Here is a 25715-nt window from a genome sequence, read left to right as displayed (position 1 = left end):
AAAGGGCGACTGTCAATTACTAGTAGTATTTTCCTCTAAATTGCATAGGCCCACGGTGTATTGGCATTGAAACATGAGACGGTTGTATATACATGACCATATTTGGTTATATATCTTGGTTGATTAGATGAATTTCAGATCAGACTTCTTTCCAGTAGACACGAATTCTTTGGGAATCCTCAAGTCAATTTGGATAACCTGAGGACTCCTTGAAAGTTTGCAAAGCTTCTTTGTGGTAAGTCTGTCTCTCTAATAGAAGCTCCATCTCCAACTAAACTCCCAATTGGCCTACTAAACCTGCTTAACAAAATGATAGCCTGCAGGAACTTTTACCAGTAAAGGACCAGTTTTCTTTATTTTCTGCTTAACCAAGCTCAAAAGCAGAGCGGATTAACAAAAAAGTGCACAAATTCTGCAACACGGTTGTACTAATAGTTTGTGTCAATTTAACTTCTTTATAACAAAACCAATTTCTTTATATGACCCCTTGATCACAATATCAACAGTTCTTTGCTATGATGGAAAACATAGAAACTAACCACTCAATGATCTTATTGCACATAGTCCTGCCAGGCAAAGGAATAAAGTAATTATTGCACAAAGCCTTGAAAACATCAATCCCATGTTCAGATCTTGCTCCGTATGTTAAGCTCCTGCTTCAACTGATCTCTTAAAACTCTTCTTAAAAGCTTATTTGATGCTGTTCGAGGAAACTCAGGGACAATCTTCACAAAGCTTACCTACAATAAGTTAGAACAGAAATCGGACACCTATACCAATCAAACCAAGCTTAGTGCAATGTAACTTTATCAGTGACTCTGGTTCATTTTCAACAGGGAAGAGAAAGAGAAGATTGGAGAATAGATTGATCATCCCATGTCATCCTACTGCTACCGAATGTTTTCTTGCAGTGCACAAATTTAATGCACTTCACAGTAGCACATCTGCTCTTGCACAGAAACATTAAAATCCTTTGTCCAAAATAAGTTTGACTGGCCAAGGGAGATGATGCTAAAGTATAACTTGACTTGTAAAACTTCCATATAGTGTGTTGTTCAACAAGATTCATGATCACCAAGCACAGAGTATTACTGGCACTTGGTATGGAAAATTATCTATAGCAATTAAGTTATAAGTTCAGCAGTAAAGTGGCAGGCCAGAGTAATACTACCTATCCTCTGATGTTGCAAAAAGTACTTGCAGTGACACCCTCTATCTACACCGGATCGTGAACAAGCTACTTTGGGACAGGCAAGCATGCAATATGTTATTTACATGGCATCCACTTCAAACTGCACTTGACTCGATATCCTGTGAATATGTTTTCCTAGTGTCATGGTAAAGCTTATGCACTCTATCCCAAGGTTGTCCTTCATTTCAACTTCACAGGTTTGGAGAAGTCAGAACATCGAACTAACCCCATCGCTGACATGGGATGGATTCAGATTCTTTGTTTGTAGAAAGGGGGGAAAAAAGAGAAAAGTCATTGCTGTGGCTAAGGTTCTTTGTGATTTTCTTCGTAAATCCTACATTAGTCCTTTATCTAGCATGTGTACTCCAATGGTTAGGGGCTGCAGGATTAGCACCCCAAGAATTAAAGTAATCGAAAATGAAAACAAGACAATCACTGCATTTTCAGGGGCATTGGTACCTTAAATAAAGGGTTGAGGTTGCTCTGTATGGCTCTTGAGAATTTCATCTTCAGCAAATCAGGGTCAGCACTGATTCCTTCCTTTAGCACAACAAATACAGCTAACAGCTCTGGGCCACCATTTGGTGGTGGAGTGCTGACTGCAGCAGTTTCCAAGATACCATCATGAGCCTGGTTACATACACGCTCAATCTCAACTGAACTAGTCTGCATAGGACATAAAATAAATAAATAAGTAGCAAATAAACAAAGTACTGACTTGCAGAAAACCAATAATAGCTCAAGGCCAGCCGTTCTATTATATTAGAGAAGAAAATTAAATCCATTTCCAACTCAAGAAGTTATTTTTCAAAAGAAAATTTTCAGGTAGAAATCTTCCATCCTGGACTCTATACGAATACAATCAGTTTTCTCAGTGAAACATAGGTAAAAAGGCAAGCTACAAAATAAGAAAAGGATAATGGCGCTGAGTGTTTTTTGAATTAACTAGAGCAGCAATCTCAGAAACAAAAAAGGATAAAACTATAGACAGACAGAAAGATAGTGCACGTAAAGAGACTGTATCTGCAATATGATAAAGATATACCTTTATCCCCCCCAAATTCATGGTATCATCAGCCCGGCCTTGTACAATGAGAAACCCTCCAATAGTACGTTTGACGATGTCACCATGTCGCCTAAGTTGCTGAGAGTAGAAATTAATTTATAAAAGAAGTAGAGGACCACCCTGATTTTATCCACAGAAATTCTATGAAGTATTAAATCACAGAGCTCTCAACTATTGAGAAGGACTAGACTTGAAGTGGTTCTTAGTATTGTTTTGCATCTTATAGTCTTAATGCATAGCTGTTTCCTACAGAGAACTAGCTGTTTCTACTGTTATGTGTCTCATATTATTCTTCCCAGGGAAGCCTCAGCTATCAATGGATAAACAAGACAAAAATTGTTAGAAACAGCATGATTCCTCCTAGGCACACGGTTATTTTGGATTCTGTCAACTGATGCTTGAGGCCTTGAAATCATTCACAAAAACACTGCAATCACGAATTCATACCCAAGTTTACAAGCATGGGAACTCCAGCCACATACTTTCTGTTCCTTTAACCAGTGCACTGTTTTTAATCCTGGTAGCTCCACTGACACTTGTGCACAGCTAATGAGGCCAAATCTCAAGGATTGCAAACACAATAGGAACAGCAGCTAAAGAAAGCAACTACAAAAGCTCAAAGGCTGGAAATCTTTTTGCTGCAGCTTGTTTTATAGTCCATGATAATGTGGGTAAAGTTGAGAATTGTTGAAATGACTTTTCAAGTGAATTTTCTAGCCATTGCTATATAAACAGGTAATCCAACTTTATATAGAACCTAAAAAAGGAAGTAATTCAAGTCAAACAACAGCATACCATTCCTTTGTATAATGGCATGCCCTTGAAATACACCTCCTCATGATCAGCATTCAACAATCTATTAGTTGCTCCCATGTAGTGAGGAAATAAACCCACTTCACCAATGCATGCTTGATCATCTGGCTGTACCATAGAAACTAGATATTAAGCATCAGTCGATCTCAATTGAAAGGTCTACTAAAATTGTTCAAGTGACACCACTGTAAGAGGCACAAAGAAACAGCAACAACAAGTCACTGGCAATACAGCCTATTGAACAGAAAATAAGCCATCTCTTCATAAATGATTGCAGAACTCAAAAGTATTTGCTGCAGCAATTCTATTGCAATAAATAATACTGAAGCCTTGTAGAGGCCAGTCAAAGTGCTTACATAAGGAAGCCCATTTTCATTCAGGATGACAAAACTTGTGGACATGGATGCAGAGCTAAATGCTGCAAATGCTTGTGGTTGTAAAGGGTTTCCTTGGATATATGATGACGCAAGCTCTGTGCCTCCACAGCATTCAATAATGGGACTGTAGTAAGCCTTTGAAGAAAGCCAAAGGTCATCATCTATGTTTGAAGCTTCTCCAGTGGTAGCAAAAGTCCTGCACAAGATTATAAACTCTAGTACTTTATTGGCAAACCATTAGAACCACTTAAAATATAAATCTCACAGACACATACCTTATCTTTGTCCAATTTAGGCCATTCATACACCCTGTACTCTTCCAAGTCTTAACTAAGCTTGGAACAGTACCCAATACAGTTACTCCTGCATCCTAATAAAGCACATAAATTGGAAAGAGGCAAGAGGTAGGGGATTGGTAGGATATTCGTGTTAGCAGTAATGGCATTTGTAAGGGACCAATGTGCGCAGCATGTTCATTATTAGGATCAAATAACAATTCTCCTCATTTCAAGGAGAAATGATTTTACTCTTAACTGACACAGGAATCTGTGGCAATCACCTGAATGAATTTCCCAAAACCACGGCCTAAAGGAGAACCATGATATAGAGCAAGCGTTCCGCCAGACAGAAAGCAAGAATAGAGCAATATTGGCCCCATCACCCAACCTAAATTTGTAGGCCAGCAGAAAACATCTCCCTCTTGAACATCAATATGTGCCCATGCATCAGCAGCACACCTAATGGGAGAATGCTGGGTCCATGGAATAGCTTTTGGTTCTCCTATTGAACAACAAAGCATAAACACAAAAACATGTAGAAAATCATGATAAAAATAAAAATATAATAAAGTGGAGGTATAAGCAGCCATCAAAAATAACTTTTTAACCTGTGGTTCCTGATGAAAATAGGATGTTGGTGACAGAGTCTATAGGTTGATAAGCTGGTGTGAAGTAATTTGAACTGCCAGAATGGAAAATGTTTCAAAATTACATATTCAGTAAATTGGAAGAGATTTATACATTTTTAAAAGTTAGACATGTACCTTTCTTAGTGAATCAATACATGTTTTAAAAGAAAAAGCAATTTCAGAGAACAGTATCAGTATTACCTTGGAAGGATACACACACTAGAAAGAAAATCATTCCAAGACAAATCTTGGTGTCTTAACTGGACAGCTATCTCCTTTCCAGATGCAGGAATTACAATAGCTTCATAAGGAGCAGCTTCCACCACTCGACTGCAAAAACAAATCTGATCACGAATAACCACTGTAGAGACTAGGAACCATCAAATTTTGAACAACATCTTTCCTTAGGATTCCATTATCTTGTTAGATCTTCCATCATTGTTAACCCCCCTCTGCACTAATTGAAGGACTTCTTCCTTAAATTCTCTGTGTTTAATGAATAGACTTTCTCTTCATGGATTTTGTTTAGATCAATAGATTGAAAATTGAGCTTGGCTTTCAGATTAACCAAACTCTTAAAGCCAATTACTTCTAAACCAATTATGTGAGGCAAGGAAAACCAATAAGAAAGCAGAATGAAAAAATAGTTAGCATATGCACGAGATGTCCTGGAAACTGAAGGCATTCAAACAGTGCAATGAAAATTAGCACTGCTCTGAATTCCTGAATCAAAGGAGCTACATGATCAGGTAACACGGTGACTTGTATGGTAACACATTATTGTTCACTGAAATCTTTTAGTGTCTGAGTTATTACTTGTTGTCTCCACTGTTTATTTGGTTCTTTCCTTTCTTCCCTTGCTTTTCTTTTCTTTTGGACTCTCTATCTCTCTCAGTCTCAGTTTGTTCTAATACGAGGTTCGATGCTCCTAAATACTGATGATACATCATATAGTCCAATTTTTTACAAAATAAATTCCAGGTCAAAGTACCGATCACTGTCCATGATGCTTACAGATGATAACAGACAATAGAACTCTGATAAAGAAACCCAGATGGTAAGGGAAAACACTATTGTTAAGTTATTGAGTGAACTAGTAAGAGCTTTGCTACTAAGTAATATGAACCAATCCAAGATGAGAAGCAAATCATTACCTGTATAAAGGAACTCTTCGACCTCCTCGTAGAATAAAATCCTGAATTTTCTCAATAGTTTAGAAGCAATTCCAACCACTAAAAACTGCCTTAAACAGACAAATCAAACAAATTAATCTTGCAACCAGCCAGTCAGAAGTAAAACAAATCAGTAGCAGATTAAAGGATTGGTCCAAACAGTGCATTTTTATACATTATTGGACTACAGTTATATTTTCTTTGCAACTGTTGGTGCCCGAAATTGTAATAACTTGGAGAAAAAGAATCTACCATGCCAGAATATAACTTTCAAATATGAATCATGTGTAACATCAGAATACACCAAACAAGCAAACATTTTCACCATAAAGATTGGATGAGATTTTTGGAGTTCATAGAGCTCGAACTAAAGAATACCTCACCATTAAGATTTACGGTGAACTAAAGGCACATCAACCAAACGCATAAAGCTAAACATGAGATATTTGTACACAAGTTCAATACCAGTTTTGTAATTAAAAGTAAAGAAGACTAGTACAGATTATATTGAACTACCTGAGTAAATACGGCCCTTGCTTTAGACACACGCAACCGGGTTGCGATCTCCTGTGCTGCAAAGCTGTCAGCAATTGAGACAACAACCAAACCTGCAAGCACAATTGCTAGATATATAATAACAGCAGTGGCTGTCATTGGCATGTCAATTGCAATCGCATCTCCCTTTGAGAATTTTGCAGCCAGCACATTTGCCACTAACCTATGGAAAACTTGGTGTGAGAAAAGGAAGAGACAGAGAAGGATGATTTGAATAAACAACAGAAAACATAAGCCTAGCAAACAAGAAGCTTGTATGAACAAAAGAATGACGTGGTCATTTATCTGAAGAAACTTTTTTATCCTCTGGCACTCTAGGGAAACCAATTCTCATTACTAGTGGGAAAGAAACAAAGATTTAACATCTTGGACCTAAGGTAAGTAAGGAGGACACTCTATAAACATACCATGTTTCTAAGGAGATCTTTGTTGGCCCCTGGTAAATATTTTTCAAAGGATTGTATCTTAGTGAAGCACACTAGCAGAGGATAAATATTAAGAAAGGAAAAAAAGGAACAACAACAAGAAGAATAAAATGCTAGATGAAAGTGTTATTTTTGGGTTGTTACTCTGTAGAAAATTGTTAGATGCAGCTTGTAAGGATCAAGCTCCTGAAGCTAGACTGGAAACATTGTCGCCTAATTAGCAGGACTGTATCAGTTCACAGATTCCCAATTCTTCATGCTGTAGGCTTGTGGGTTGCCAGGAGGGGCTTCGATTTTGTACAGAAGAAGCACTGACAGCTTGGGAAATCGAGCCCTAGAGCACTGATACCATGCTTTCACAGCATAGAAAATCTCATAGGGTAACCCTAGCCCCACCATAAGGGCAACTGAGCCAGATTTTACAAATTACATGGTGACCACCAAAGAAAACGACTTTTGAAGTAATGACTAGTAAATCTCAATACAAGTATGTTCATGGAGCCGAGTATTCAAAGTGAGAGCTCACATTACTAGTTCTCGAAGCTCTCTTAGTGTCATCTGACTAACATCTAAGTCATCACATCCTTCATTTCTCCATATTATAGCTAAACTGTCATCTTCCTTCTTTGGACAACTGCTTGGAATCAAGCAACACTCGGCAATATTCAAAACTGAACTTGGAAACCATTTTCCCCCATGTTTTGATTCGTCTGAAGTATCAAGGATGCAATCTGGAGCTTTAAGAAATTTAATTGATAGATGGTCCAGAACAATTGACCAGTAAACCTGTAAAAGCAACAAAAAGTTGTTCAACAACAAAGAAAAATTCGATTAAACAGTAAATATAATTTTCATAAATTACAAAAGATTACAATACTAATAATTGAGTACATGCCTCCGGCTGCTCAACGGAGAATCTGTGAAATTGTCTAAAACTTGCAATTGGGTCCTTGTATAGTGCTCCCAGAAGCTTCGGACAATGAGTTTCCATTAGGCGTCCCAAATTTGTATTTTTAGATTGGTACCTAACATGAAGATTATGCTGGAATCAACCTAATGCTGGGAAGAAATTAACATCAATTAACTAGATCTTCATTATCAAAGTCCTGGCGCTGGTTAGGAATTGAAGTATTCATGTCGAATAGACATTAAGAGGTCAATCAATTTTCATGTTTCTGGCCTAACTTCATGTTTTAAACCATTTTGATTACTAGGACAAGTAAGGTTAACATGCGCTTAGTCCATAGAATTAATTAGGCCTGTGATCTCTTAGAGTTGCTTTACACCTTTGATCAATTCATCCCACAAGATCATCAAGAAAACAAGATTAACCAACTTGCATCAGGGAGATCAGAAAAAACGAACCAATACACGCTCAAACATGAAGATCTGTGCTATCAGCCAACTATTGACAAGCTGTACAGTTGCCTTCATTGTCATACCATGTAATATACTTCTTTACAGGACCACAAATGCAAAGTGTTAAGACACCAGCACTAGGAAAGACATGAATTCAGATCTCCAAAGGAGTTTCTGCTTAAATGTCCAAAAGATCCTTTTCCTTGCTTTTTCTTTTTCTTTCTACCTTATGTTACCCATGGCAAATCTACATAAAAACACTTGCCAAACAATGGCAAGACGGAAGCAACAAGCATTCGACCTACTACAGCAAGAGACAATATTGAAACTGAGGTTTGAAAACACTGAAAGCTCAGTTCACACATTGAAATTTTAAAGTTAATACGAGAAAAAGTTTATGGTCTCTACCAGCTAGGCTCCCATCCTCAAGAAGTTAAATGAACCTAAAAAGGGTTAAAGGGCCTTTAAAAATTTGAGCTAAATATAAGCTGCACTATATCAACAACTAGAGAAGAGTTTTCTTGTTGGTTAATACGTCCACCACTCATGCCCTGCATTTGCATCTTAGATACAAAAATTTTCCATATCTGCCTAATTATTGTCTAATCATGCATATGTGTGTAATTTACAACTCAGAATATATCCATATCTCAGTTCCGAGTTCATATCAAATGGTCAGTCTACATCATTTATTTATGCAAGAAAACATGACATTTATGGATACTAAAGCGAAATACATATGCAAGCCTTTCATCAAACTGCAGAAAGCAGATTCTGGTTGCCTGCTCATGTACAATCATCAAGTGAAAATTGCAACAAAATTGCTCTCTTGGTTCTGAAAAATTGTTCAATTTCTGCTTCTCTCAATGCTTTGACCAAAATTATGCCTAAAGGGCAGTTTGATTTTTCAAAGGAAAAAGTTCTTAAGATTTCTGTTGCAGTGAATGGAAGAAAAATCCATCCAAACCTTAATATCCCCAGGCCCTGAAATGAATTTCATTAGTTTCAACTTGTATACGTCCTAAAAGAACTTTACTGTCTGTCACAAAAGCAAATACTTCAAGATCGAAACCTTGAAATTCACATTTCTATTTTAAAAGAGTTGGACGCTTTATAAGAACAAAATGGTATCTAAATTTTTGAACACGAGAATCAACATTGCAAGTCTGACTTGCATTTCTTTTTGTTAGGTAAAGTCTTGACTTTCTTATCACCTGACAGCATAGTCCCTCAGAAATCGCATACTAATACAATGTCACAATATTCAAACTTTTCAACTGCATTAATCTTTTATAAATTCCCAAAAAACAAAAAAAAAAAAAGAAGAAGAAGAAGAAGAAGAAGCAGAAAAGCTTCAAAATTCCAAACTGTCAGACCCAATCAAAATCGCAAAAATCAACCAAGACTTGAAAAGAATCATCAATACAGTGCTTACAGTGAAGGGAACCAATAGATAGGAGGCCCATTGGTGGACTCATCATAGTTATGATAAACAGAATAGTAAATGAGCTGATGAAGAGCATGTGGATGCCATGGTTTCAACAATTTCTGGGCTGTCAGCTCCCTCCATAGTTCCTTGGGGTCAAACGGCTCCTCCCCATTATCACTATTTCTGCTAACCTTAAAAATCGAATCTTTGAGGTGCCTTTGGAACCCTTTTGCCTCCTCAACTGACAGGCCTGCTCCAACCAAGTCTTCCACTCCCACATCACTAATGCTCTTCCTCATGTCTCTCCCCTTCTTTCCCTATCTGGGATCTGCCAATTTCTCCTCTACAGTCCCCAAAGCACATAAACAAAACAAGTGGAGCTATAAATAGACTTGTCCATAATCAAAAGCTTAAAACAGACACTAAAAACTTGCTGTACCAGTGGTGCTTACTACTTAGCTCTTGCTTCTTGGTACTACTTACCAAAAACATAAGACAAAGATGGCCTGCTCCGAATCCTGTCGGTCCGTAGAGATGGTAGAATTGAGAATGACAGGTAAGAGTCAGTTACTAAACTAAAAAGGTGGGTGAAGCAGCATGGATACGGGGCAGGAGCGGTCCTCAGAAGGACCGCTCCTGAACGGTCCCCTCACAGAAAGAAAGGAATGGAGCAAAATAAGCCACGTCAACTGGTTGTGTTGAAGGAAAAAAACGTCACCGTTTGACGAAAGAAAAAAAATAAGATTGACGGACTCCGTTTCCCCTAAACGGAAGATTTGAAATTTTGAAAATGAAGTTGAAAATTTGAATTAGCCGCACAAAACAAAATCGAGAGAAGAAAGCAAGCTGGGTATGTCATTGTTGCTTGGCTGTCGTGAAATTAGGTGGAGAGAGTTGGGTTATGGCATCAGAAGAAGAAGGAAGAAGGCAAACAGTTAGAATGCTGTAAAAGAAGGCCAACGATCTCTTCAGAAATTGTATGAGCAATGCGGGCAAGACAGTCGGCAAGGTAGAAGCGAATTAAAGAGGAAATTCATTATCTGACGTTGCCCACCATTTTTTGTGCAACTTAATAGCAGAAGCAACTGTGCATAAGGGCATTCGGTGAAACAAAAAGCTCTCAACGGGCCAAGGTAACGTGATTCAACCATATCAACAACTTTGTGAATCTTATACCAGCAACTTTTCTGAATGTTAGATTCAGTAAAGACATAATATGAAGATAATAGAACAATAGTCAATGTGTACTGTATGTGTGTGTGTGAGCGTGCAGTTTTGCAGTGATGAACTATTTAACAAGTGAATGAATGTACATGCTGTTGTAGATAAGTTACAGGTTATAACCACCCTATTACAATCTTTGTGCATCCACTAGTATTGGTCCATGGTCATCACGCAATCTTAGTTTGCCCCTCTGTTGAGTATGCAGTGTGTATAAAATGGAGGTCTGGGGTTTGACCTAGGAAAAGCAGAGGAAAAGATATATGTGAATAATAAATAGATGTACCTAGTTTTGTAAGTAAATTACATGATGTAAGAAATGTATTAGAATGAGTAAAAAATGCTTGTTTGGCCCTGAAAATGTAGAAATAGTAGAAAATGCACAGGAATTGGCTTAGGCGATTGTCAGTAACGAATTACATAACGTCCAATGAAACAAAGTACCTAGAACCTAAATATAATCACCAGAGTGGATGTACATATAGTTAAAATAGACTTACATGGAGTGAAAAATACATTACAGTCCGTATAACTTAGTATACATGGAGTTATATTTGTACATAGATAATGCCATTGTACTAGAGTAAAAGTAAAGTGATGTGAATCATTAATCATATCAATGGGAGTATTAATAGAATTTGGTTTACGAGTAATGTGTGTAACATAACATATTGTAAACGGTAATACACACTTATGTTGTCGTTTACATACATACTATTCATGAACTATTGTAAATTATGGTGTTGGATGCATAATTGGTAGGAGCAGAAGTAATGAATTGTAGAGAAATTGGCAGAAGATGGGACTCATGAGTTAGGAATGGAGTTCAACATGGAAGAGGATGCGTACAAGTTTTACAACAAATATGCCTTTAAAATGGGATTTAGTGTACGCAAAGACTATTTAAATAAAGACAAAGACTATTTAGTCTATTTTATGCGGTTGTCATTAACGAATGACATAAGGTCCAGTGAGCTAAAGAATTTAGAATCAAAATATAATCACCAGCGTGGATGTACATACAGTTAAAATAGACTTACATCGTGTGACCAATACATTACAATCCGTATAAGTTAGTGTACATGGAGTTGTATTTGTACACAGATTGTCTTAGAGTAAAAGTAAGGTGATGTGAATCATTAATCATATTGATAGCGTAATAATAGAATTTGGTATATGAGTAATGTATGATTCATAACACAATATGAATGGTAATATACATATATGTTGTCGTTTATGTACATACTGTTCATGAAGTGTTACAAATTAGGGTGTTTGATGCATAATTGACAGGATCAGAAGTAATGGATTGCAGCAAATTGGCAGAAGATGGGACCCCTGAATTAGGAATGGAGTTCAACAGCGAAGAGGATGCGTACCAGTTTTACAACAAATATGCCTTTAAAATGGGTTTTAGTGTACGTAAAGACTATCTGAATAAAGACAAAGACGGCGTGACCACGTCTAGGAGATATAGTTGCTGCAAGGAAGGTGTAAAGCGCAAGTACGAAGGTGATGTGATGCCAAAGAGGACACGAGCGCCGACGAAAACAGGGTGTGGAGCTAAAATGGTTATCGTGTTGTTTAGAGGAACAATGAAGTACCGTGTGCATGACATTGTCTTAGAGCATAACCATGAGTTGCACATTGTTCAATGTGCGCACATGATGCCATCACAAAGAAAAGTGAGCGAGGCTCAAGGATTCCAAGCTGAAATAAGCGAGGACGCTGGGCTTTCATTGAAACAGAGTCATGAACTTATGGGAAAGGAGGCAGGTGGGATGGGAAATGTGGGATATACTCGGGAAGACCTGAAACGATATCTTCGTACTCGACGGGAAAGGAGTTTGAAATATGGAGAAGCAGGTAGCATGCTGAATTATTTTCAAGAGCAAACACTCGAGAATCCATCATTTTTTCATGCCGTACAGTTGGACTGTGAAGAGCAGATAACGAATATCTTTTGGGCTGATGCAGGAATGTTAATTGACTACAAATTTTTTGGAGACGTAGTCACATTCGATACAACCTACAAAACAAATAAAGAATACCGGCCACTTGGAGTGTTTGTGGGTTTTAACCAACATAGGCAAATTGTGATATTCGGTGCTGCCCTTATGTATGATGAGACTATAGATTCTTTCAAATGGGTGTTTGGTACATTTCTAGAAGCAATGTGCGGAAAGCGTCCAAGTACCATACTAACCGACCAAGATCATGCTATGGCAGCCGCTCTTTCAGTTGTTATGCCTGAAACATTTCACGGTCTATGTACGTTTCACATAAGGCGTAATTTTATGAAACATCTTGGCAATCACTACAAGGAAAATAGTGATCTTCCATACATGTTTGGTGCATGCATGTATGAGTTTGAAGAAGTGGAACAATTCAATAGGGTGTGGGAGGCGATGGTGAAGAAACACGATCTTGAAAATAATGAATGGCTCTCCGGATTGTATAGAATTCGTGATAAATGGGCAAGGTGCATGATGAAAGAAAGATGGACCGCTGGAATGCGAAGCACCCAACTCAGCGAAAGCCTAAATGCAGCAATTAAAAATCATTTGAAACTGGATCATGACCTTGTGCAGTTCTTTAGACATTTCAATCGGGTGGTTGATGAAAAGAGACATAATGAACTGATCGCAGAATATGAAATGAGGCAAAAGCTCCCCATGGTCGGGTTAAGGCAAACACCTATGCTCGTGCATGCATCAGAGACGTATTCACCAACCGTATTTGTTGCATTCCAAAATGAATATGGCGAGTCAACAGCTATGGTTATATTGAGACAGCAAGATGCAGCGATGATTGTGGAGTTTGCGGTCATGAGGTATGATGGAGGACCTGAAAGAATAGTGGTATTCAATCGGAATGATCTAAGTGTACGTTGTAGTTGCAAAAAATACGAGAATGAAGGCATTTTATGTGGGCACGCGTTGAAGGTGTTTGATACTGTGGGCATAAAAATAATTCCTCCTGAATACATTAAGAGGCGATGGACAAAAAGAGCTCGGGCTGGAGACTGTTTTGATCGGCGAAGACGGGAAGTTGTGGCTGATCCTAAAATAATGATTTCAACTCGTTATCGGGAGCTCGCTCCAGCCATGATTAAGGTCGCAACTCGAGCAGCAATGTCGGAGGACACCAGCAAAGTAGCAATCACTGTCATATCCGATTTGGCAAAGAGAGTTGAGCTCCTCCTCTCAGAAAGTGAAGAACAACCTTTGCAAAATCAAAAAAATCTGAATATGGAGGAACGGGATAAAATTGAAATTGTGAATGAAATGGGGGAGGCAGTAGTCGCAAGAGGCATTAAAAAACGAGGTGGTGGGAAGAAAAGTAGAGTGATGCGAAGTTGGATCGATAAATTTGACAGAGTAAAAAGAAAATCTAGATTATCAAGGACTACACAGACTACGGTATGGATCAAATTTTGGTACTCGGGGAACATTTATGCTAAAACTAAGTTATCGTTATGCTATTAACTAAAGTTTAGGTATCATTCATGATGAAATAATATTATTGCCGTGTCAATACTGTAGGCCTCAGAATCGGAGCCGACATCGGTTTCAATTGAGGAATACATGTTTATGGGATGTCGTTCATCTACTGACTCTGTTTCGGTTAGTATAAAACGGACATGACCGTTGCTTTTATTTGGATGTTTCTAACAGCATCAATAGTTACATTGATCTTACATTGTGTGATAATGTTGTTACGGCTGTCATCCCTCCTGATATACCTATTTTGACTGTCTTATACAATGATTTGGTCCATACGAAACTCGTAGACGCATTCAATGAGCCAGACAGTGAATGGCCCTCCAAACGCTATTGCTCCGAATATCGATGAAAGTGAAACGGTATGTATATATTTAGTAGTTAAAATAAAGACCTTCTTATTCGTGTAGTAGAGCTACCTTTTTTTTAGGGTTAGTATCAGAAACCTCCCTTGAGGTTTCTTCTAATCACACCTAGAACCCCTCATGTTTTCGAAATCACACTTAGCACCCCTGAAATGACAACTTTGGTATCATTATCAGCCCCTCATTATTTTTGTTCCACTTTTACCCTCCTTGTGAACTCTATTTATGTAACTCACATCCCTCCAACTTTTGTAACACTACAAAATCGTTCTTAAGCAGTGTAACATGTTTTGAACATTTTGTAATTTTATGTAAGCTTGTTGTACATCTTTATAATAGATTGTGTTTCTGTTATTAAGTTTTACAAATAATTCACATAAAGTTACACATTGTTTAAAAAATGTTACATTGATCTGAACGGTGATAAAAAAAATGTGACTATGGATTCTAATAATGGCAGCAATAGTTTCAATATGTGATTGTAGTTGTAAATAAACTTGCTCTTCCATTTTTATGAAAATGGAATCGTATAAATAGCTTTTTGTGCATCCTAATCGAATGGAGTTTGTAAGTTATTAATATTGCGATGCCCTATTATCAAGTAAAAATGGATTGCTAATGCTATATACTCATGAATTCCCATCATCTTTAAACATCTTTTAGATTATGTTATTATTCACTTAGAAATTGCAATTTTGACAATGGCACTATGCCCATTGCCAAAAGTCAACATCACTGGAAACTCTATAGCTATTTAATATTAGGGAGTGGGATAGGAACAATTGTTAGATCAACCATCCCTAAATCGTGTAACATTTTTTGAACATTTTGTAATTTTATGTAAATTTCTTGTACATCGTTACAATAGAAGTCTGATAAGTTGTTAGTGTACATATGAGTCCAATATGTAATAATCGTATTTGTGTTGATAAATTTTACACATAGTTCAATTAGAATTACACTTTGTACAAAAAATATTACATAATTACATAATAATTTTACATAATTTAGGGAAAACCTCAAGGGAGGTTTCCGAAATTAAGTCTACATAAATAGAGTTCACCATTGCGGGTAACAGTGGAACAAAAATAATGACTCGGCGGACAATGATACCAAAGTTGTCATTCCAGGGGTGCTAAATGTGATTTCGAAAATATGAAGGATTCTAGGTGTGATTAGAAGAAATCTCAAGGGAGGTTTCTGATATTAACCCTTTTTTTATAGTATTGTAATGGTGGGCACCTGAAAGCTGTCAAATCATGCAAATTATGTAGTTAACGTATGCTCGCTTTAATAACATATTATTTTTTATTATTCGAAGGGTCACCGTTTGGCTAATCAGGGGCCTCCTAGAAGTGTCCCTACAGAATGGATGCATCCCAGATTTTCTATTTTTTCCAAGTATAACTCTGTAAGAGATGTCTTAATGGTCTGATATATCATTTTTATTATAATGTCTAGTCCAATTTAACTTTTTAAGTGAGCAATATAGGGATTGGTAATGATTTGTTGACAGTCGATTACTTATACTATGTAATGTAGGAGGAGCGTGCAGCACTTTTAACACACTGTGATGTTGATGCATATCATGTATTTGCACCTTCACCCCAGGTGATAAACTTTTATCGTTACAGCACATATTTGTGTACTGTTGTTAATTGGAGACTTGGATATCGTATATCATTAATCGTATGGTTCATTAATAATATTGCTGATTTACCATCGTTACGCATTTCAGGGAAGAAATAACACCCAGGGATTGCAACTTCGCGCTGACGTCGCCGCCCCCGAGAATGAGATTGATGAATGATGTGTAACTATATTTTGCGAACGAGACATTAGAGTGGTTATCCCAACTTAGGAATACTGCATATGTACGTGTTACAAGCAGTTAGTAGGGTGTTACAACTTATTGACGAGGTTGTACAGGCAGCATTGATATTTCACTCTTTTCAAATTTAGACAAGTGGATTACAATTGTAATCACATCTAGTGGTAGTAATCATCAATAGTTTGTATTGGGTTATATAAAATTGTTAGGAAATTATAAAGTTGGTAGAAAATTGAAGTAACAATTTTACAATAGAATTGAACGTGTTTTTTGTGATCGGATATTTTTCACTAAATCGACCATAACAGTTGAATGGCTGGCGTGATATGTATACCATTCTACTACATTCAATTGCATACCTTAATGGCCATAATTATTGGCATAGATCGCACCGGCAAAGGTACGATGTATAAGATAACACAGTCTAAAGTATAAATTGTCTTGATTTTGTTACGATGCTAAATTCGAATTATTATTGGGCTATTTTTATTAAAACATTATCATTTAGGCCATTTGTTTTGTATCGATTGACGAATTTAGCGCCCCATTGACATGATGTATCACAGACACATCAATTGGTATTACAAGTTTTTAGGTTAATTGAATTATGGTCAAACCAGGTCACGACCACATGTTGGTAATAGGTGCGCATAAGAAAATGATTCCTTGGAGAATTAATTTGTAACGTTAAAACGAAAGTTTACAATGTCACAAAAAGGAAGAACGAACAGTACAAAATGGGTTACAACCAGTAAGGGATATGTTACTGTTACGTTACAACTAGTTACGACTGTTTAACAGGCATGATTAATATCCAAATATGTTAAGCAATTTGTTTGAGTAGAGATTATAATGAGTATAGTTTTATCGCTACCCCGATGAACATTGGACTACATCCCTTGTTATCAGTTATATCCCATACAACACCTGGGAACGCCGTCATGCATTAAACAGTGGGGTATGTACCTTTGAAAGTCATCGTCGCTTGATTCAGTAAAGTCAGATAGGTCCGGGTCCGATATAAGCATGGGATCTGCTAAAATGTGTTGAACCATACCATGTCTTTTTACGGCCTGGATCTCGTGGAACCTGTGAAGCCTACGTTCCATCTGCATAACTTCTCGCTGTAGTCTGTGTAATACACTTGCATCATTGGCTTGTGGTTCTATAACAAGATCCGCTGACCTTGTTCTGGGGATTCGGATGCCATGCCAGCGACAAAATACCTCTAATTCCATTCTTCGCTCACGAACTGGCTCCCATATGGGTTCATGGTCAATAACGAAATGGCCAGACGGTAGATGATCGCTGACGGTATTTTTAAAAATGTGACCAGCTAGTCCCAGAGAATTGTTGGTGTTAAGTGGAGCGTTCCTGAACTCGCGTTTGGTACCATATAAAATCCTCCCATCTGGTGTTTCATACTTGCTTATGGCATTCGTTGGATCCAATGATACTTTCCGTCTTTTTTGCCGAACATTTGATGGTGAGCTTGTATGAGACCCTTCGTTTGTGGATTGCATGACTACGCTAATACCTACTGCTTTTTGGTTGGATGAAAGGAAGGATCTACTGATAAAGAATTAGGTGGGAGAAAAAAAGAGGTAGAAATTTTAACAGAGCACCTATTTAAGACCATGCATAGTAAATGGTTTCTTCTGACAACACGACCAACTGCTTGCTATGTCATTTCATGTTGTTCTCCACGGGATAGTACTCATGGGTGAGTAGATGAAGGCATGGCAACCACCTATTAACGAGACGATAGACTCAACGTTTAGTCAAATGTATAGTGTGTGGATGAAATAATTGTTTAATTTGATTCGATCATGACCTGTACTCCAACAACAATTTGGGTCAGGTGAATACCCAATTATTCGAAGTCACCTTACTTTTCAAGTGTAACAATAAGTTACCACCAGTATTTACGTAAATTACAGGACGTTAATAAGCTGTTACCGCTTATTGATGTTCTTGTACAGGCACCTTGTCATTTGCCTATATGTTTAAATTTAGACAATTTGTTTACAATTGTATTAACGATAAGTATTACAGATAGTATTACAGGCACTTCAATAGGTATTACTCTTTCAGTACAGAAATGAACTTACAATTGGCGGCTTGGCTTGGTTCCACATGACCACATAATAAGTACCAGTTTCGCAGAAGAACATGATACTTCGTTGGGACAAGTAATTTGAAAGTAGGGTAACTATTATTTAAAATGCAACAAATTTTGATTACTCCATGTACATGTCGAGTTACAACCAATTATGTATATGTTACAATTGGTATTACAACTAATGAATATGCAAACGGCAGTTTTTCTGTGCATCTAGTTAGAACTACTGATATTACAGCTAGTGATACTACAACTAGTTAATATCCGATGAACTTTTCCTCTTCTCTCGTTTGCGCAATTGCGCTTGGCACAAACAATAAGTCCGGCCCTCTAACACATATAATTTCTTAGACACTTTAGTAAGTGTCCATTGAGAACATAGAGATGGTCGATTCGAACCCCAAAATAATTGATGTAGCGAGGCCTTCTCGAACATCTCATTAAATTAGCGAGATCTTCTCGAACATCATGCAACCTACTGGCTGCTATTTGGCACCCAAGAGCTTGATTTCTGTGTGAACCCTCTATTGATGACACTGCAATTGAGGTTAGAGGAGGGTTGAAAAATACTAATAATAAATTTCGTGCACGGGTTCATTGCCACCCTTCAGTAGAATGAAATAGGAAGTGTGAAGTTATTGAAAATGAAAAATGTTTGTGTAGTAATGAAAGGTGGACGAAAAAATGTTTGTTGTTGAGGGATATACAACTGCCACCGCGCCCTTTTATAGTCCGCAGGACCCTGACAATGTAGTAAAATATCACTGGACAACGCATTCCAGACCAAACAATTTTGTCGTGGCAGTGGAAGCTGTAGAGTTCGATGCAATTAATTGAATTGTGTCAAATCTGTTCACACAATAAAACAAATTAATAGGACAGCTGGCTCATGAAATGACCTATACACCAATATTAAGGGTCATGTGGATAAACAGTTACACATCAGTGACCTGTACGTTTCACTATGTACGGATTGCGTTACAACCAGTTAGGTGTATGTTACAATTTATTATAACTAATGAATTTGCAATCAGCAGCTTTTCGTTTGCTCTATTTAAAACTGAATAATATTCCAACTAGATATTCCCTGATATTACAACTAGTGATAATACAACTAGTTAATATTCGATGAAACTTTTATATTCTTTTGTTTGTGCTATTGCCCTTGACATAAACGATAATTCCTCCCACTGACACATTAAATTTCTTAGACACTTTATTAAGTGTCTATTGAGAATAGTTACAATGATCGTTTCGAACCCCAAAACATTGCACTTGCGAGGCCTTCTCGATGAAACTCATTAAAATAGTGAGATCGACATTTTTGCATATGAAGCCAACTAGTATATCACGGGAGAAGAGAATGTACACTCACATGCAGTGCTTGAACCATATCAGATAAGTTTCGTTACATACAAAGCGTCAGATTTGTAGTACCGACAGTGAATATACGTGTTACGTGCTGTTTCTAATCGTTTACAGGACTTCCACCCCTCTCAAATATGGAAGCATCATGATGGGTCACATGCTGCTAGTGAACTATTTCAAATCAATTCAGACAATAAAATAAATTTTGCAGCTGTCTTCTTGTTCTGGTCCTGTACACCAACTTTGAGAGGGGTGGAAGACAACTAATAATAAATTTTATATTCGGGTTCATTGCCACCCTTCAGTAGTATGAAATGGGTTGTGTGAAGTTGATTACAATGGAAAGTGTAAACGATAATGAAAGGGGATGAACAAACTTTTGTTGTTGTGGGATATAAAACTACAATCGCGCCCTTTAATAGTCCGCATGACCCTCACAATGTCCTAAAACATCAAGGGCCAACGTATTTCAGACCAACAATTTCGTCACGACAGATTTAACTGTAGAGTCACATGCAGCTGGTGAACTATGTCATGATTCATTTTGGACAATAAAATAAATTTGACAGCTTTTATCATGGAATGACCTGTACACCAACATTAACGGTCACGTGCATACAGGGTTACATATCAGTGACCTTACATTTCACTACGTGCATACACAGTTACAGTCTACAGGTCAGTTACAAATCTTCGACAACATTTTTTTGGCCCAAGTCAGATGTGTAACACTCTATGGCCTTGCAAAGTTTATGACCTAAATTTACTATCTCTGTGTGCGATTCGTACCTCCTCAACCGGAATAATAGTGTATTATTTCTTTTTATGTTATATAGTAAAAAAATTGACTTTTACGGTGTTATCATTTTGAGAGGGGTGGTGCATTATCAACATTGACCCTGTGACTCGACGAGATCAACAATAATATTATTTTTAGGTATAAAACCTTGTTTGGTTACCACTTGCACAGCTACAACACCTGCTGCGCCTAAACTATGCCAATTCAGAATATTTAGGTACAAAGCGTGAAATTTGTAGTACCGCCACTGTTGATAAGTGTTACGTCGCGTGGGTAATCAGTTACAGACAATAACACAAATTTTACAGCGTTTATCGTGAAATAACCTGTACGCCTACATCGTGGGTCACGTGGATACAGGGTTACACATCGTTGAAGTTAAATTTCACTATGTCCATACACAGTTGCATTATTTTTCACGACAACTTGCAAGGTTATGTAAGATAAATTATTGAATTAGTACACGGCATCTATGGTTTACTACAGCTTGCTCATCAACTGACAAAATGAGAAGCCAACAGTTGTTAGAAGCACCTACTTTGCGTTAATACCATACAGGTAATGTAAAACTATCCGCCAAACCGCTCGCGAATACGGGTCCAATCTTATACCACAGAGTCAGCGAAAAATTGCTATTAGTAGCAACAGAAGGGCGACCGCTACCGAAATCCTCATGAAGGTTTTCATTTGTCGAATATCGTGTTCGATGCCGTGCATATGGTGCGAGAACGAGGTTGAATCATGGAACACTCTTCCGGGACTGTCGAAGGAGCTTTCTCTGCTTATAGCCTGTCGATTAGGTGAGGTGGGACAGTAGTTAGTCTGAATTTGTTCGTCATCCCTCCCTATTGGACGGCACCAAGCAAAGAAAGTACATGCTTTTGTTTCACACACGAAGTACAGCAACCCCTTCGTTGGTTTCTGTGACTCGACGATCTTCAGGGCTGCCCTTCTTCCACAACTACAGTAGCGATATTGGTACCTTAGGTCAGTAGATCCGCCTCCAGTATTGCTAGATGAAGACATTAGAAAGATGTAAACCTCCCTTGGAGCAGATGTTAGGAATTGATGTTTGTAATAAGGGATGATGTAAAGGTAATGTGTGTTGAACGGGATAAGTCACAAAGCTTCAGATTTAGGTGTGTGGGAAGAGACGATATAGGAAAAAATACATTTTTCATCCCCAACGTTTAAGGTGTTCACTAATTTCGTCACTAAATTTTCACACAAAACACATTTCATCCTCATAATTTTGTAATTATGAACAATTTTGTCCCTAAAATTTATGTATAACACATTTCATCTTCATAATTTTATAATTACTACCAATTAAAGGATTGTTAACCATTTTAGACATAATATCATCACATGTCCCATTCATAATTGTATTATTAATACTTAATTCAATTATTGATTAAATTATAGAAATAACAACAAGTGTTTTTTTGATACGAGACTATATCTATTTTTTTCCTTTAAATGGTGATATGATATATTTGAGACTAAATAAATAGATTGAAAGATAAATAGATGATTGAAAAACATGTATATGATACAACAAAACAAAATCTTGCAAATAAATGACAATCTAAACCATTCATTCTTTTGTATTAATATTTTTCTCACATTTTCGTGTACCTCATTGTGATTAAGAAGAAAGTAATGGTGGCTAAAAATTTCTTAGTCTTTTTTGTACTAAAATGAGAAAGTGAATAAAGAAAAGATTTTTGAGGTTTTAGTTAATCCATTTTTTTTCCTAATGGCCATGTTGTGATTAAGTGACGCTATCACATTCAAATTGATTGACAATCTACCAATTGTCCATATGAAGCCAAATTTAGGACATTATGAGGATGGAATGTGTTTTTATGAACTTGAAGGATGAAATTAATCAAAATTATAAAATTACAAGGATAAAATGTGTTGTGCATGAAACTTTAGGGATGAAATTGATTAACACCTTAAACATTAGGGGTGAAAAATATATTTTTGTCGACGATATAAACTAGCAAAGATGCTTCTCACAAATTAGCAAGTATGAAATAAGTAACATGTTGACTTGGATCTAACACAAAAACATCTCAGACATCAAACGACACGTTTGCGAGCTGTTCATGGTTAATATTCGGCCAAACAAAATTAGTCCAGTTTAGATATCATCTTATACCACATTTTTTAACAATATGTCTGGAACCCTTCTAATTTTGTACGAGACTATTACACGTTGTCGAACGGGAGTTACACCATATGCAAACAGAGTTATGGAGTATACAAAATGCACACACCTTCAGCAACGATTGCACTTGGAACCTTTCCTGTGTATGTAGGCAAATTTTGCATTACTGCACCTATGAAATAGGTGCAGGTGCAACCGTCCCTGGCAATTGTGGTCATTATCAACTGTGCGTAACTTTATTTGTACATCGTGTAACTTTGTTTTCACAGGATGTATTTTCCGAACAGATAGTGATGGGCCCCACACTTGGCGCGGAAATCGAGTTACATGGTGTAATCTCAGCCGCACAAAATTTTGAGGGCAAATCTTGGCCCTTAAATCCATGAAATAGGCATGCCAGGAAGTAGGGATTGAAATCTATAGAGTAACATCCTTTCTTGGGAATCATGTTCATTTGATTTCACACCCACTTTGAGTACAAGGCGTACAGGAGATATTATCGAGACGTTTGATGAGTGTTACGGCGAGTTACTAAACAGTTACAGAAAATTGCAGCTTTTATCATGAAAGGAACTTAACAAAAACTCAGCAGGTCATGTGCGCTGGTTGAGGGTTCCGACCTTCCGTATACCGTTTATATGTGTATAAAGTTTTTTCATGCAGTATTTGTTAAAAACAAGAATTTTTTCATGCTTTATGCCTTACCTGTATATTATTTCATCACACACTTTATCATCTTGACCCCATATTTAATATTTGATGCACAAGTACTTGACGTGGCTTTACACCTTGTTCAAAGAAGTCATCCTTTTGAGCAAGTGTGGTAGTTACTGACAATAAATGGATACAGATAATAAAACCTCCAAACTTTAATGCCTGTGGTCGGTATTACAAGTTCTTGGCCAAGAGTCAGATGTGTAACACTCTATGGCCTTGGTCAGTGTATGAACCAAAATTTTGTACTAAAGTTACACGTGGTGCAAACAAAGTTACGCCGTGTGCAACCAAAGTTACGCGCTGTTGAAAATGGCCAAAACTAGTATCTCTAATATTTGATGCAATTTATTACCAGTCTGACTAATATAAAGTGCGATCAGGTGAAAGTTATAAACTTGCGCAAGATTCAAGATGTCTTATACAACAACAGTATGTGTAACTTTTTACGTGCTCTATGTAACACACTTTCAACTACGAAAGCATATATATACCAATCCATGTCAATTAATAATCCTTGCGTACAAAGCGTGAAGGCGATAAGAATGAGCAATGGCACTATCAGTGTCATAACGTGTTTCTAATAAGTCATGAATTTTGCCACTACTCTTCATTGTCCATAATCTTCGTAGTGCCGGTATTACAAGTAGTTAGCAAAAAGTCACAGACAGATTTAAAACAATTAATGTTCGGCTAATGTTATTACTGACAATATTCTAGTGACAACTCAAAACCTAACTTAAATTACAAGTAGGTGCAAATATTGGCGCTAATGTGTCCAGAAAAACAAAATCAGTAACTGTTTCAAAAAATATCCTTTGCTATTATGCATAGCAGAAACAACAAATTACATCCCTGTTGAAGATGCTCTTGCAACCATTTACTATTTACTCCCAAGCATGGCGGAAATAGTGTCTACAAACTTTGTATTATGCTCCGAACTACAAAGCCGCGCGGTGTACAGCATTCGATACTTCGTAATATTTTCCTGCCACAATTTCACCTCTGATAATCAGCACCACGATTAAGTCCAATTTATTAACCATTTTATTGCCACAAGTACGTACAAAGATAGTTACAAAATGTGACCACACCTTTGTAATTCGCATAGCCAATCTTCCACTCCAGTGTTCAAGAAAGGTCATCGTGAAAACTCCACTATCGAACCTGGTCAGATCAACATGAATCTTCTCAGGAATAAGGATAATATAGTAAAGTGATGGTAGTACACCATTGCAGTGATAAGCTATCGAGAAAAAGGACATGGAAGATCCGATATTATACCAGCTATCGGGTGACTGATGAGGGACATCAGCAACTTCGAGTTTGAAACTTGCAAAGTCTATTTTCATCCCAAATTTAGCTGCCATTATCAGTCCGAGGCCACGTTGCTGCACGAAACACGGTCAAGTAACTCAACATATGATAAAAATCAATGAACAATTCCCATAAACAATCATACCAAGCGCTTTAGAACTGTAATATCTTTGCTTTTTGCTTGTTGTGGGTCAGGGTCTAGCAGATGGACTACGTGATGCGTGACATGGAAGGAGTACACGAACCAGTAACTATCTACGCAGACAGGGACAAGAATCTGATGCAGAGCAAAAACCATTTCAATGGTAAACTACCATAATTTTCATGTTTACTAATAATTTGCCAATAAATACAAATTCAGCAATAGTTACGATAAGACATAATTGTCCATACCAACTGACACTTGGAAGGATTAGCCGAATTATCCGGGCCGCGGATCTTGAACAACTTTATAAGCTTAGCAGTTAGGATGTCATCCGACTGTGCATCGAATTTTCGAAGATTCAGGATGCCATCCTGTTAATAATCAGTACAAGGGAATATAAGTGTTAACGGTGATTTTCAGAATTAGTATAAGATTATAACATGCATTTGTGCGAAATTTTCATAATAGTTTAATGAATAACTTGCCATTAGCCAACAACAAATTTAATGCTTACAACTGCTATAGGCTCGACAATATAGCGTTTGACTCTACTGGTTGTGCTAGTCGCCCCGCCCCAGTTGATATGCCGGGCAAACATGTCGATGACCTGTTTATTCACAACACAGTGACAGAATTGATTTAGTTACTGCCATTTCAAAAACCTATCACTTTACCTTACCAAACCAACACAATGTATTATTTGTCGTATGTGTCAAATATGCCTAACCCGAGTCGAGACATGCATGCCATCACAAAGAGTCCTGAGGTCATCTCGTGTGAGAGAAAGTTGAAACATTTGAATGAGAGTCTCCCTGCCATTACGCGAGACAAAAGGAGGCGCTATTTAAATTTGCCAGTT

General features: G+C 37.3%; 2 protein-coding genes across 3 annotated transcripts; one reads left to right on the top strand and one right to left on the bottom strand.

Moving 5' to 3' along the window:
- Window positions 1-435: 435 nt before the first annotated feature.
- LOC113759581 (probable acyl-activating enzyme 18, peroxisomal) lies at window positions 436-9872 on the bottom strand. Of its 2 annotated transcripts, XM_027302167.1 has the most exons (15): window positions 9779-9872; window positions 9302-9638; window positions 7403-7532; window positions 7034-7293; window positions 6044-6245; window positions 5510-5550; window positions 4557-4685; window positions 4335-4408; window positions 4008-4228; window positions 3724-3818; window positions 3428-3644; window positions 3054-3179; window positions 2238-2336; window positions 1652-1858; window positions 436-740 (listed from the first exon to the last, which is right to left on the bottom strand). In XM_027302167.1, the coding sequence occupies exons 2-15, from the start codon at window positions 9592-9594 to the stop codon at window positions 627-629; spliced, it is 2208 nt and encodes a 735-aa protein (XP_027157968.1). In that variant the 5' UTR covers window positions 9595-9638; window positions 9779-9872; the 3' UTR covers window positions 436-626. The 2 variants fall into 2 exon arrangements, with proteins under 2 accessions (XP_027157968.1, XP_027157961.1); XM_027302160.1 differs by lacking the exon at window positions 9779-9872 and having other exon boundaries at window positions 9302-9738.
- A 1948-nt stretch (window positions 9873-11820) lies between these two features.
- Window positions 11821-16194, top strand: LOC113760024 (protein FAR1-RELATED SEQUENCE 5-like). The gene is made up of 6 exons (XM_027302604.1): window positions 11821-13938; window positions 14062-14142; window positions 14310-14381; window positions 15706-15813; window positions 15927-15995; window positions 16123-16194. Exons 1-6 carry the CDS (start codon window positions 11821-11823, stop codon window positions 16192-16194), a joined length of 2520 nt encoding a protein of 839 aa, XP_027158405.1.
- Window positions 16195-25715: the final 9521 nt, after the last annotated feature.

Source organism: Coffea eugenioides, chromosome 1 (genome assembly GCF_003713205.1).
Source record: "Coffea eugenioides isolate CCC68of chromosome 1, Ceug_1.0, whole genome shotgun sequence".
Lineage (NCBI taxonomy): Eukaryota > Viridiplantae > Streptophyta > Magnoliopsida > Gentianales > Rubiaceae > Coffea > Coffea eugenioides.
This window is presented reverse-complemented; position numbering and strand designations above follow the sequence as displayed.